This window comes from Dermacentor albipictus, chromosome 5 (assembly GCF_038994185.2).
Source record: "Dermacentor albipictus isolate Rhodes 1998 colony chromosome 5, USDA_Dalb.pri_finalv2, whole genome shotgun sequence".
Taxonomy (NCBI): Eukaryota; Metazoa; Arthropoda; class Arachnida; order Ixodida; family Ixodidae; genus Dermacentor; species Dermacentor albipictus.
In genome coordinates, this window is record NC_091825.1 from 61853135 (window position 1) to 61866991 (window position 13857).

Sequence of the window (13857 nt, forward strand, 5' to 3'; positions counted from 1 at the left end):
TCGCGACGTTGCTAACCGAAAGTTGTGGAGATTCGGGGTCGACCTCTACAAATATCTTTTCTTTTTTTTAATTGTGCCCATCGAGTTACGCTTGTGCATTGCGGTGAAGTTCAACCAATGACTGAAGTGGAGATATCCGAAATTCCTGGATATGAATTACTAATAACCAGGAACTTAGAAGCTACTGAATTAGGCGTTTCCTAGAAGGCTTTATAACTTTCTCATTGAAGTTGCGGGCTAAAGTGACAGCTGCGAAGTTCCTAAATCTTGACTACTTATGCAATTAGGCAGCATACAAAAGAAAGAGACAATTTGTTCATGCATACCCAACAACATGCATTTCCTTGCGTCCTCCTAGAATGCTGGGGTATATCTGTAAACCTTCGCTAAAGTTTGCTGGGACAACTTCTTTAGTGGCAAAAGAGTAATGAGGATGTCTGGAATTGGGGGAGCAGTTTCATGAAAGGGTGAAATTGTTATCCGTCCGAGAGCACAAAGCTACGAAAGAAGTCTACACTGGTTTCTCAGAAAATCTACAGTTGAAGAGGGGAAAAAAATATATGGAGGTAAAACTACCATGCTGGAATCTGAGAGGCGAAGCCTCCGAGTAGCGGTTAAAGCAATGAAATGAAACTGATTATATTCCGCACAGCGTTTACCGTCACAGCGATTATCTGCCTCCCAGTGAAGAGGGCAGACGCAGAGACTGCCACCACGTAACACACGGGAATGCGCATCCTAATCCCTTTGGTACTTGGTCCCTCTATAATGACACTGTATTCCGGGTCAGCGGACCGGTGCGAATGAAGCGGGCGGATCGTGGAAATAGTGCTTCAATAAACTGCACGTTACTCGGCTAAACACTGATCAAGCTAATGAGCCAAACCACTCAGCCTAAGAAAGTAGGCATAACAAGACTTCTCTATTAAAGGAATTGTGTTCCTAAGGATGTATATTTGAAATAATAGTCTGTCGATCGTCCTTCCGGTGCTATGCTTCTGGTGTAACTGTCGCCGACCATTCACCGAACCGCAGTTCCCAGACCTTCACAGGGGAAGTTCATCAAACGCATAGCGACAGTTAGTATAGCAAATACTGCCACTTACCTCGCCCCTTTTCGGCCTACAAGCCACTCAGTCTAATTCTGGGAACAGTCACCAAAATGGCGCGTGCGAGCGCTTTTCAGTGTCGGGCACTGTTCTGTACCGTGGACGTATCGAAGAAGTCCCCCCCCCCTTTTTTTTTGCTCAGTTCATATTCATACTTTCCTGCTCCCCTTCACCAACGTAAGCTGACGAACCTATTTTTTATGCTGGTTACCACGCTTCCAATTCATATCTTATTATTTCTTTTCCTAGGTCCCTCATATTTTCGATGTCTCGTAACAAAGAAAATATCCGCAAAAAAAATGTCCCGCTTCATCTTTCCGTTGCCTCTCTTAAGTACTGTTTAAAAACTAGCCTATTGTAGTGCAAGTTATACATGGCTTGCATTGACGTCACGGCTAGGAACCCTGGGATACTATTCCGCCATGCTGGTGCAGTCGCAGCGCAGTTGATGCGGTTGATGCGTGTGCGGTAGTTCGTCGATGCGTCGCAATGGTTATCTGCGCAGTTGTTGGATGCTCCAACCGCACTTGTTGGGCGAAATCAACGAATACAAACTTTTTTCGTCTTCCAAAGATCATCGGACATCAAGGTGACCGTACGAGAGAGTTATCCGCGAAGCGACGGGGTCTGTGGCTGGCTCGGATAAAACGCGCCGACCTCAACACTGAAAGGACCGGCATACGTGTTTGTGGCGCGCACTTCGTAAAAGGTAAGCCCGCCGCATATGCACAATGCTACTTTAGCTGCAGGGTGTACATACAAGCACAGAGGAATGGCTGATTTTTTAACGAAAATTTTTGTTGTTGTCGTAGGCAGACCATCAAAACTGTGGCAGGAGGCGGACCCGGACTGGGCCCCTACGCTTTTGCTCGGCTACAGCGCAAAACGTGGAGATCCCAGACGCCACGCTCGCGCGGCAAAACGGAGGAACCAGGCGCGTGCAGCCCAAGCACGGCATGCAGCCGAGGCAGCGGAGGCGACGAACCCGGACGACCTTACCGCTTCTCAGTTGCCCGCGCCGCGTACGGACGACGAAGTCGGCGTAGAAGACGGTGAAAAAGGTGAGCGTCTTTGTTGCGCGTTTGGAGCAGAGACAAAAAATGATAGAGAGGGGGGAGGGGGGGCTGACGCTTTTGACGCTTTTTTTTCAGTAAAGTGGGGTAGCCCAGATGTTACTCTCCTGTGTGTTTTTTTTTTTGCCAGCCCATATCGTGTGCCCTCCTGCAACTCCCCCCTCCCCCATTCACACTCCATGTTCATTTTTGTTTGCAGCACATGATGAACTGCATAATAAAATGAATTTTGTATGTTGCAGGGATTGTAGTCCAGACGGACATGACAATGGGCGACCTCGAAGCATTGGAGAAGGAGTGTGTGTCACTCAATGAGCGTCTCTACGCTGCAAGGAATGAAAACAAGCTTCTGGAACTGAGAGAAGACGCCCTCAAATGTAGCGACAGAAAGGTTGCATATTACACTGGCATGGCAAATTTCACAATCCTTTATGCACTGTTTGGTGTCATCGAGAGATTTGTGTCACACAATGCGAAAAACAGTTTGCCAAAGTTCCAGGAATTCCTGCTCTTCATCATGAAGTTGAAGCTAAATTTGCAGATTACTGACCTCGCTTTCAGGTTTAATGTGTCAGATGCCACAGTGTCACGCATATTTGACAAATGGCTGCATGCTGCGTACTGCCGTCTAAAGTCTCAAATTGTGTGGCCACAACGCAGTGCTCTGCAACGCACAATGCCACAAGCATTTTACGATTCTTTTGGAGAAAATGTTGCAGTCATAGTTGACTGTTTTGAGATAAAGATAGAGAGACCATCTTCGTTTCTGCCCAGAAGTGAAACATGGTCCCAGTACAAAGGTAGTAACACGGCAAAATATTTAATTGGCATTGCACCACAAGGTATTGTCAACTTCATTTCTGAAGGCTGGGGAGGACGCACTAGCGACAGGCACATAACTGAGCACTGTGGTCTTTTAGACAACTTACTTCCAGGTGACGTAGTGCTTGCAGACCGAGGGTTCAATGTGTCTGAAAGTGTTGGGTTTTACTGCGCTAAACTTCATGTACCAGCGTACACTAAGGGGAAGAAGCAACTTTCCGCAGCAGACGTTCTGAGCACTAGGAAACTAGCAAATGTAAGGATACACGTTGAGAGGGTGATCGGGCTAATCAGAAATAAGTATGTTATCCTGAAGGCCACGCTGCCCATTGACTATGTTGTTGGCAGACCTGGAGACAATTTGACACCTCTTGACAAGATTGTTACGGTTTGTTGCGCCCTTTCCAATCTATGCCCTTCAATAGTTGCATCACTAAGAGAGTGTAATGGTGACTAGGTCTGTCTCTCGGTTGCGCAAAGATGATGAAAGTTATGGGTCCGAATCCCTCTGAGAAACTTTTCTTTACTTGAATATGTTGCCTTAAAGAGTGGATTCGAATAAGTGTGTTGTGCTAGCCATTAAAATAGCTCCAAAGTTATGCAGAACATTGTTTCACTGTGGTTGTTCTTAAAATTGCATTGTTCCTCTGTAAAATTGCACTCTTCGCATGGCAAAGATGAAATGGTTAACCCGAGACAGTAAAGTTGCAAGATTCACATTGTTCCTTTTTTAAATATTTTGTCTCTCTGTGCCTTACATGTACCATGCTTTGTGCCCTGTATTGGTTATACACCTTCTGCAGGTACTAATCTGCATCACTGTGTATAATGCAAAATTTTAAGATGCGAACATTTCAATTTAGTGAGTGTTGTGGATGAAAACCAATTAAAATGTTTTTACAAGTTGAATCTTGAATACGTATTTGTATTCTGGTGATTACCAGTTGCATGTGTTTATGGCTCTCACTGATGCTGGTAATGTGTGGAGTGTTTACATACGAAACACCATGACCTAGAAGGGTTGAAGAATAAAGTGTATCTTTTTAGAAATCCTGAAAGCTCTGCTTATTCCTGACATGACATATGTTCCATGGTCCTTGCACCAACTTTCTTCACACTGGCAGGCTCAGATTGGCAACGTGGGTTGAAGCCTGAAGTGTGCTTTAAAAAAAAAGAAAACACACTAATCCGTCTTGTCTTTACATTGAGGACAAAACCACTTCTTTGCTCTTGGCTTTTGCTTGAGTCCAAGACAGGAGAAGTGGAACCACTTGTACTGGCATGATGCACTGTCACAAGCAACCATTTTTCCAGTGTCTGGTCCACGGCAGAAACAGTATTCGACATCGTCGGACAGCTTGTCTTCAAGATTGCTTTGCTGCCTCGTGTAGTAGCGACTAAATAGCTCGGGTAAAATTACCCTCTCGAAAAACTGCTTTGCCTGAGCAAATATCTTGATGCAAAACTGTTCGTCACGTCTTACTCTTTCAATGTGTAACACATTTGGTCCCCACACCACAAAGTCGCAGAATTGAACCTGGCACACAGTCATCTGGGTCTGGATTTGATAATAGTAAGCGTGATCTGTCTTCAGCTTAAATGTTCCACCAGTATCACGCAAGCATGAATTCTGAGTGGTGATCTCCTCGGCACCTTTCAGCAAAAAAGGGCACTTTAACTCCACGACACCTTTCCCACAGCAGCTGCACGAGACGATGGCATCTGGTGACGCACCGATAAAAGGGTAAGCAGTGCTGAGGTGCAAACCAGACCCGCGGCACTGGAAGTCATGATGTTTGGTGGCTTCCTTATCTGTGTAAGCTCGCAAAGCATCTTGTTCATGGTCCAAACCCCACATGACGGCAGGGACTCTGACGGAATTTTTTTCAGGGTAGCATACCGACTTCAACAGTGATATGCTGGGGCTTTCGATATTTGTGTGACAAACCCTCTTCATTACCGAAGCTGTTACTCTGCCAGCCCGATAAAGAAACCAGTCCGATGAGTTGCTCTGCTGTCTTGTGGCAGCCTCAACTGACTTTATCGTGCCCTCTCCGACTGAAAATTCAGACAGAAAGTTCTTCGCCTTCTTCAGAAGCATGTCAAGATCATCAGCCAAGTTCTGCTCGCTGTACAACTTTCTTAAGTGAGCAGGCTGGGATCGTACGGGCTCCTGGAAGCTCTCGCAATATTCTGGCAGCACTGAAAATAGCGCGGGTACAACGTTGGTGGTTTTGAAAGCTCTATAAAGGCCTCCAAGTTCCTCTTCTGTGGGCGGTGGGATGTCCAAGCGTTTCTTCGGTTCAACCTCTGTTGTGCTGCTGTTTTCATCATCCAGCTTTCGCTTTTTCATTCTGGACGAAGTGAAATCTATATCTTTGAGCCTCCTGAACTGTACTTTCTCCACGTATGCAGGAAGCCAGATGTTGTTGTTTGAGGTGCAGCTGATAGCATTCTTCATTCTCACGCCAGTCTCAGTGGCATACAAGCAGGCTCCGACATGAGAGCATGCCTCTCCTAATCCGGCCATACAGGTGCAGTGGGCTGTGAGCACAACCCCACTTTTTTTGCATAATATCCATACATGTAGCGGCTGGTCTCGCATCCTTTGTGAATGGTTCACCTGGGAAGGAAATATCAGGGTACAAATTAACGTTGGGCACATCTCTGCATGAACTTGCGTCACTGTTGAACTTGTCGCGCACTAAGCACCGGCAACAGCAACAAGCCGAATCAGTTAAGGCAGGCCATAAAAAATCGCGTGACGCAGTAGCCGGTACTTAGATTGGATGGGGGCGATCCATATCAATTTCTTCCCGCGTGACTTTATTATTCGTTCATTAACTCGTTTGGCTTCCAATCTGAACAAAGCATCAAAAGTTCCTATCATATGCGCGTAAAAAAAAACAAAAAAGAAACGAGGCGTCATCTGAAATCGCCAAGGTACATGTGAAGAAACCGAGTCTAGCTTGAGTTTGTAAATAATTCTTTTGTTTACGTGAATCCTCACACTTAAAGACTTGCAGAATGAATGAACGTTATTTATCCTTTTCTCTCGTTAAAAAACAGCTTACGAAACTTTGCTACTTACCTCTCCAAGCAGAAGCGCCTTTTCACCTTGCAGCTGCTTTGCAGACAGACCCTTCACCCAGCCGCTAGTAAAATAATTATGCGCTTCGGTCGACTTAAACGCCTTCATCTCCTCAAGGGTCAGAAAGTTTGCAGAGAAAACAAGGTAATTGACGATGTCACCATAACAAATCTCTGGGAATATGCCGACATCACTAGCCGTGTCCGTTCCCGGTCGCAGCGTGAAGGGGTCGATGTTGTCACACATGCGTACTTTTTCCGCATACCGCACGCGCTCACACCCCGTGAGATCCAGGTGGTAGTTCGCGTCCAAAGGCTGCTGACTGAGAAGCGGCGGCATATCACACGTAAAAAACACACCGTCAGCGACTGTGAAGGAACGCGCGCGCCCCGGCTGGTGCACTGCGCTGACTCCGCTTGGACTGCACCAGCATGGCCGCCACAGCGCGCGCCGGTGAGCGTGACGTCACGTGAAAGCCATGTATTACTAACAGCTTAAAGCAGTGAGCGGTCACGCAGGTGCGGGTATTGTGCGAGGCGAGGAAATGTATTTATAGCGGAAGTCATCAAAGCGAGATAAGAATAACGACACAAGGCGCAAGTTTAGATGTCATAGTATCAGGAAGAGTTCAATACGATATCTATTGTTTTTATGTTGAGATTTTTAGTTTCATATTTATTCCTCTCCTTACCCCCCCCCCTCCCCCCCCCTCCAAAAAAAGAACTAGTTTGACGCACCGAAATGCTTTTGCCGTGGATACGCACATCCACATGCACACAAGCGCTCTCTCTGTCTCTCAAAAAAAAAAGAGTAAACTTTTTTCAATGCATTTATTTCTACCGAAGTACTTCAAAGCCTCATTCATGTTTCATCTGATTTTGATCCGTAGCATTCGTATTTCTTCCGGAAGATGAAACACTTGGAGCCCCTTATTAATCACTCAGTCGAATTTAGAAAAACAGTGAGCAACACCTAACACCTGACGTGTGCAGAATAGTCAGTGTAACATATTTCGTAATTATTCTGCAGAGGTGTTGTATGCAATGAGTACAGCACGTAATAGGGCTCCATGAGCAGAGGTGCACTGGACATCTAAGTAAGTTCTCTATGCTTTTACTAGCTGTGAGTTACACACGTCTGCAGATATTTATATATTTATTTATTATATATTTATAATTTATTTATTGCATACTGCCAGCCTGGATGTCAGGCTTTAGGCAGGAGTGGGGGTACATAGCAACAAAGTATCTAAGAATACGATGTACGTTTGGTCGAACAAATACGGCAATAGAAGAACTTACACAAGACGTACAAACCGAAGTACAAACACAATGCTACGAAAATGTGAAGCATCGCACACCATCGAACACTCAACCACATTTGTAGGTAGGTTGTTCCATGTGCGAATTTCGCTCGGGAAAAATGAGGCTTTGAACACATTTGTTCTGCACAAGAAGTCGCTCACCTTCTTTCAATTCAAAGAACGGGTTTGTCACTGGCTAATTGGAAGAAAATATGCATTTTTGTTTATTACAAGTTGGTTATGGTAAACTAAGTAGAACAGTTTTATTCTTTCTTGGTGTCGTCTTACCTGTAGGGTCACTAAATTGGCTGTTTGCAAAAGGGCTGATGGGGATATTTTCCAACTATAATAATTATATATGAACCTGACACATTTGCGTTGGACATTCTCAAGTTTGGTAATCTTGCTGTTTGTGTGTGGGTCCCAGCCAACTGCTGCATATTCTATAACTGATCTGATGAATGTTTTGTATGTGAGTAGTCTAATTTATGTTGGGGATTTACTAACGGTTCTTCTTAAATATCCAATTGGCTTCATTGCCTTATTTACAGTGCACGCAATGTGGTCATTCCATTTCAGAGCTGACGTAATTATAACTCCTAAGTATTTGTATTTTGTAACCTGAGATAAGGTGTTGTTTTTTAATGTGTAGTAGAACTTCAAAGATTGACTTTGCGTGGCACAGTCATAGATACTGTTTTTTTTTATAATTGATGCTCATTTGCCATCTTAAGCAGCAGGCCTGAATTTTACATAGAGGCATATTTAGTAATTCCTGATTGTCGTGGCTCAAAGTCTCATGGTAAAGTATACAATCATCGGTAAACAGGAGTAATTTACTTGATATATTGGCAGCAATATCATTTATAAAAACCAAGTAAAGCAATGGTCCCAGGACGGAGCCCTGAGGAACACCGGACTCTACAGGGGCAGAGTCAGAACCGATTCATTTAATATGTACTGTTTGATGCCTGAATGATAGGTATGCCGCTAGCCATGCGAGCAATGCATCGGTTTTAAGGATAGGTTCAAGTTTCAAAAGCAGTTTTTGGTGGCACACTCTATCAAAAGCTTTCACGTAATCCAGAAATATAATGTCTATTTGATTACACCTATCTAATGCTGCAGCGAGGTCATGGACAATTTCTAATAGTTGCGTTACCGTGAAATGTATGCGACGGAAACCATGCTGTCGGCTATCAATAATGCAGTTTTCCTCAGCAAAAGTGGAAATATGTGCGAATATAATGTGCTCGGGTGTCTTCTCACATGTAGATGATAAGGAGATAGTCCTCTAGGAAGAGGCAAGAGATCGGTCACCGGTTTTCGGTATCAGTCTGATTTCAGCATGTCTCCAATCGTTCGGAAGTTCTGCACTCGACAATGTTTTATCGAATATCAAACATAAGTACTTGGCGCACCATACGGCGTAACGGAAGAGAAAGGAAGCAGGAATGCCGTCACTTCCTGGCGACTTTCTGATATCTAAATTGAGCAGGAGTGACAGTGCACTATCTTCACTAATAGATAGATTATTTATTGGAGGAATTTCGTCAAAAGCATTGAATTGTGAAGTTACATCATATCCCTGGTGAACACGGAACAGAAATAAAGTTTTTAAGGCATCCGCTACGTCTTTCCGATCCGTTACGGCAGTGCCATTTATCAAAAGGTTCCAAACTGATTGCTTCTTTGGCGACAAGTGACGCCAAAATTTTGCTGGCGACGCAACAACAAAATCTTTTAAACGTAAACTTTATAATATTCATCACTTTTTTATAGCATTCTTAAGAAGCAGTCGTAGTTCAGATAACTGGTGTAGTTCTGTAGTTATACGCTTCAGACACAGTGGTCCTCATACAGAGTTAACTTTTACCTTTTAATTCTGCATAAGAAGCCAGAGGTGGCCCCACGATGACCGTTGTTTGAATGCCATGACTCGGAGACATTCTCAGCGCCCTGTCAGTACTGCTCTTTTTCTCTGTAACCACGCGCACTGTAAAGCGTGTTTCTCCTGAGTGCGTGCGCGCCCCTGCCTTACCGCGCGCACCGCCCTCAAGCGACGGGTTCCCGGCGCTCTGTCCACGGAGGCAATGGAGAAGATGAACGCCCCAGCATCTTCCGCCTCCGGGATCCTGTTTGTTCTCTAGCCCTCTTTCTCTCTCCTGCTAGCAGCGGCGTCCCATTGGATAGGCGAAAGCTTGACGTCAACGCAGATTAGCCAGTCCCCGCCTCCACTCGCTCCGCCCTTTCCTCCCGATCTCTCACCGAATCGCGCCGTCCCGTGGCGGAGGCGTTTCGCTCGCGGACCCGTCGAACAGGCTCGGAGCAGACGACAAAACCTGGCCGGCTGCCGGCGGGGTGCAAATGGCGAGAGGTCGCTTGTAGCAAAGGGAGCACGCTGTTCGGTCGTAGCGTGGACGATGCAAGTTTGTGGTCCGAACGAGACCTGAACGTGGATTTGTGAGTGTGTGTTGGTGTGTCGTGCCCTGGACAGCCGCCGAGTGCTCGCTCTCATTTAGTCCTGTGTCGTCCGAGAAGCCTCGCATTTTCGCAGGTTTGAGGAAGCAGCACTTGCGCCTCTCTGGCCTTCCGTCTAGTGCAGTGCAGGAGCTGAATGGAAGTTGACCTTCGACCTTGGTTTTGTTGCCTCCAGTGTTACCAGTGACGGCGCGGTATGCAAAACAATCGCGGCTTCTCTTGCCCTCGCAGCAGATGAAGCAGAGCCAACTGTAGTCAGCGCCAAGCCGGTGCCTGACTCGCTAAAAACTCGAAGCTCGGTCTTGAGTAAACAGGGCCGCAGGACACTTGCAGGACAACATTTGAAGCGCGTCATCGGGACCTGTTTGACCAGCATCCGAGTCTGATAAGAAGACGAACCGAACATCTATCTCCTAGGCATCAGCCGGCTCGAACGTAGGAGAATCGACGTACGCGACCGACCGCGTGCGGCGAACTGCCGATAAGGCCGGCGTCGTGTCGCGCACTTCGCCGACGACCGCGCCCCGCAGGACCGCGAGGGAGGCTGACCGCAGCCTCGCTGCAGCCTCCCGTGGTCGTGGTCGTCACTGTCGTCGTACCCCACGGGTCCCAGCGGCAGCGTGGGTTGGTGGGAGTCTGATGCGACGGCGGCGGCGGCAGCCAGGATGAGCTGCACCGAGGTCATGTACCAGCCTTACTCGCCCTACTTTCCCTACCACCAGCGGGCGGCCGCCGCCGCCGCCTCGTGCCCCGGCGCTGGAGCCGCGTCCGGCATCGCGGCTGCCCAGGCCGCCTGCCTCGACTACAAGGTGAGCGAGCGCCCTGGCAGAACGGCATGTATATACACATACAGGTGTAGGCACTGAGTGTACTTGATGGGGAGATTGGATTGTAAAGCGGGCAAGATGGAACTTCAGAACGATGTGCTAGCAGGCCGGTAGCCTTGATATATGATTACATATATCTTAACGCTTTGTTCGATGTTCGTATACAGGTTGTTTAAACAAGGTACGTAATCAAGTTGAAAGGAGTTCGCATTAATTGCTCGGTTCTCTGGTGGCTATAGCACCGAGGGAAGGATTCGATTGACGCGAGCCTCTGTCCGTTCCCTGGCATTTATTACAATGACGAGAAAATTTGGGTTCCATTGAGTTAAAGTGATCATTAGAAATGAAGTAGTGCAGTAGCCATAGGCAAGACGAATGTACTTTTTTGAAATGTGTCCGAACGCCTCTTTCATAATGGGAGGCGAAGTAAACAGCAGGTTGTTCGATAGAATTGAGCGCATTACTCAGTATTCCAGTGTAACGCTTCTGAGACTGCCAGTGGATCTGAAAAATGTACTTTTTGTGACTTTAGTAGTTCAGCATTCAACTTTGAGCCAGTTATGACTTAATCTTGCAAATTGGTGATGAATGAGATGACAAAATCTAAAAAACCAATAAGTAATCTTTTAACATTAAAGTGCTTAGAGTATCGTTTTCTTGGAATGTGTAGTTACTTTATCTTATTTTCTTCCGTCATCCATGTTTTCTCCTATAGAGTGCAAGTTTGCTTGTGCCTTTATAGTAAACGTCATAAGTTTTAATTGTTCGCTTCAAGTTCTCATGTGCTGCGACGTACATTCGTGCATTACGAACGAATCGGCATATAGGCTTCCTTTGTGAATAAGAATTGAAAGCGGCGCTGACTGGTATAAGCTTGCATGTGGCGACTCAATGCGGAAATTAAAATAATCTCTACGTGTTTCGTGCCCCATATCCACGACTTGATTTAGCGGGCGTCTCCGGATTAATTTTGACCACATGCCTGGGTTTCCTCAATGGATGTCTAAACCTAAGTACGCGAGCATTTGTGCATTCCGCCCCCACCGCCGATTCGAACCAGTGACCTTGGGCTGCAGTATACGCAACGCTATAGCCGCTGAACTATACCTGTACTGGTAAATTTAGTGTGGAACGCGCGAGACCAAAGATAGAGGGCACGGACAGACGCTGATCTTGAATTCCTTACAGCCAGATAACGCGTCGTTTTGTCCTCTTCGTACCCCGTCCGGTGCGTTTTGTGCCAAGTAAGTTGCACCAGAGATTGCGGTCGCATCACGGAACCGGTTGGTTTCCGCAGGCGGGCAGTGTGGAAAAACGGAGCAATTCGTGCGTGCGGTGCAGGCATGTATATTGTTCAGACGAAATCTTTATTTTTACGGCTAAAGCAGCCAATATATAGCTCTGTAATGGGTTTGCTCCGTCAGCCTTCATCCATCCCGTTACGCGGACGATGAGTAGACCGCGAATTCGTAGCGGTGTCCTCGAGTTGATTCTGCGTGCAACTCTTACCCCGACACAATACCTGCATTATACGTGCGCATTAGGCTAATAATGGGTGTCACTGAAGCAGACGGACCCAATCAATGATTGCACAGCAGTGATGAAGCACCTCCAAGTTATTGCACTGCGTCAGATTTTACGTGCACATTCAGGCAAAACGCGGTGTATGGTATATATAGCCGAAGAAACGCTTAGAAGAAAACATTGACGTATACCACCGCCATTTCTGGGATTCGAACTCATGCAAGCAGACGGGGAGTCGGTCTGCTTGCTCGATGCTCACAACACACAGACTGGGAATCGAACTCACGTCATTGCATCGGTGGGCACTTGGTAATCGGACGCGCTAAACATGCAGAGAACTCGCGTGACAGAACTATCTTCTCCGTATTTCGGCAATGTTTCCCGGTTCCCATGGAATCTCAAAGAGTCGCAGTCGGTACGTGCATTTCGGAGAACACAACAGTCCGAGGACGAGGATGACATTGAGCACACTGCGTAGCAGTTGTCCTTAGAAATATATCAGCGTATTGGCGAGTATAACTCGCTGTAGTGAAATCAGCCTGGTTGCACAAAGAGGTGCACATTGCAGTGGAAATGGATGATCAGCCTCAAGCGTAACTCATATACAGAATTATGACAAATACCCGTGTTATGACGCATACCCAGATCAGTAGGTTCGTGGACAGCAGTGTCGAAAGATCAAAGGCGTCAGTGCCAACAACAACTTCACAATGACAGCAGCACAAAGTTCTTTGCAGAGTAGCCCCCACGATTCACGGAGGAAAGTGTCCTTCAATTGAGCGCAGGAAATGCATTGGATTTTTTTTTTCTCGTAAGTGGCACGGCATTCTTACGCTCGGGACAGCTATTCTAAATATTTTTGCCTCCGCGGCACATAATTCCCAACCGGGGCAATCGAAACGACTCGTCGTAGTTGAAAAGTACATCATACAGATTATTATGATGCATCACAATTATGGGTGTTACCACATATTATATTCTCATATGCATAGTTCATTCCTACGTAATGTGTGTCTCCCACAAATTAATTTGTGTGCACCATACGGAATAATTCGCAGCATGATTTCTCTAAAGAACAGTTTTCTTTGTTTGATATACCTTTACAAATATTTCAAACATTTTATTTTTCGCAAATATTTTCTTTTATTTTGGTACCTTGAACGAAACCCGGCTTCCACAACATCCCTATAACTGCTGGCTGTTTAGCTGTTCGTATGCGTAGCGGTTGAGCCAAAATATTTTAAGTGCACCCAACAAACGAAATCATGTGGTGATTTTCGCAATAAGAGAATGCTGTTGTCGCATTGAGTTCCGAGCAGAAGGATTCCTCGAAGTCTGCACTTCTTGCTTTCTCGATCAAACTATTCAGTTCGAGGTAACGGCGTATAGCCTGGATATTTTGTAAATCGGGGGCCAAATTCGCAACGCTTGTCGATCGTGCAGTACCGTTTTGCTACTGGCCGGCCACTATCACTAGTATTACATCCAAAATGACGAAGTGGCTGACAGCGCGTTCTCGCGAAAGAAAAATTGTCGTAATAACTCACTGTATGTACTGGCACTGTTTCATTTATTTTTTAATCGTAGCATTCGTCACGCCAAGTGGTTGATCCTGGTGAGAACGGAA

General features: G+C 46.1%; 3 protein-coding genes across 7 annotated transcripts in view; 2 read left to right on the forward strand and 1 right to left on the reverse strand.

The window, feature by feature from the left end:
- The first annotated feature begins 1576 nt into the window (after positions 1-1576).
- On the forward strand, positions 1577-3609 carry LOC135909102 (uncharacterized). Its single transcript, XM_065440937.2, has 3 exons — positions 1577-1818; positions 1922-2170; positions 2425-3609. Exons 1-3 carry the CDS (start codon positions 1599-1601, stop codon positions 3459-3461), a joined length of 1506 nt encoding a protein of 501 aa, XP_065297009.2. The 5' UTR covers positions 1577-1598; the 3' UTR covers positions 3462-3609.
- Positions 3610-3866: 257 nt separating this feature from the next.
- On the reverse strand, positions 3867-5525 carry LOC139060457 (uncharacterized). Its single transcript, XM_070539593.1, has one exon. The coding sequence runs from the start codon at positions 5463-5465 to the stop codon at positions 4188-4190; it is 1278 nt and encodes a 425-aa protein (XP_070395694.1). The 5' UTR covers positions 5466-5525; the 3' UTR covers positions 3867-4187.
- A 4168-nt stretch (positions 5526-9693) lies between these two features.
- Positions 9694-13857, forward strand: part of LOC139059886 (sericin-2-like) — a 104783-nt gene continuing 100619 nt past the window's right edge. For 4 of the 5 annotated variants that reach the window (XM_070538414.1, XM_070538415.1, XM_070538416.1 and 1 more), the window contains exon 1: positions 9694-10688. In XM_070538414.1, coding sequence (XP_070394515.1) covers positions 10545-10688 — 144 coding nt within the window. In that variant the 5' untranslated portion in view covers positions 9694-10544. The remainder of the gene's footprint in view (positions 10689-13857) is intronic. The other variant, XM_070538418.1, reaches the window with a different exon arrangement.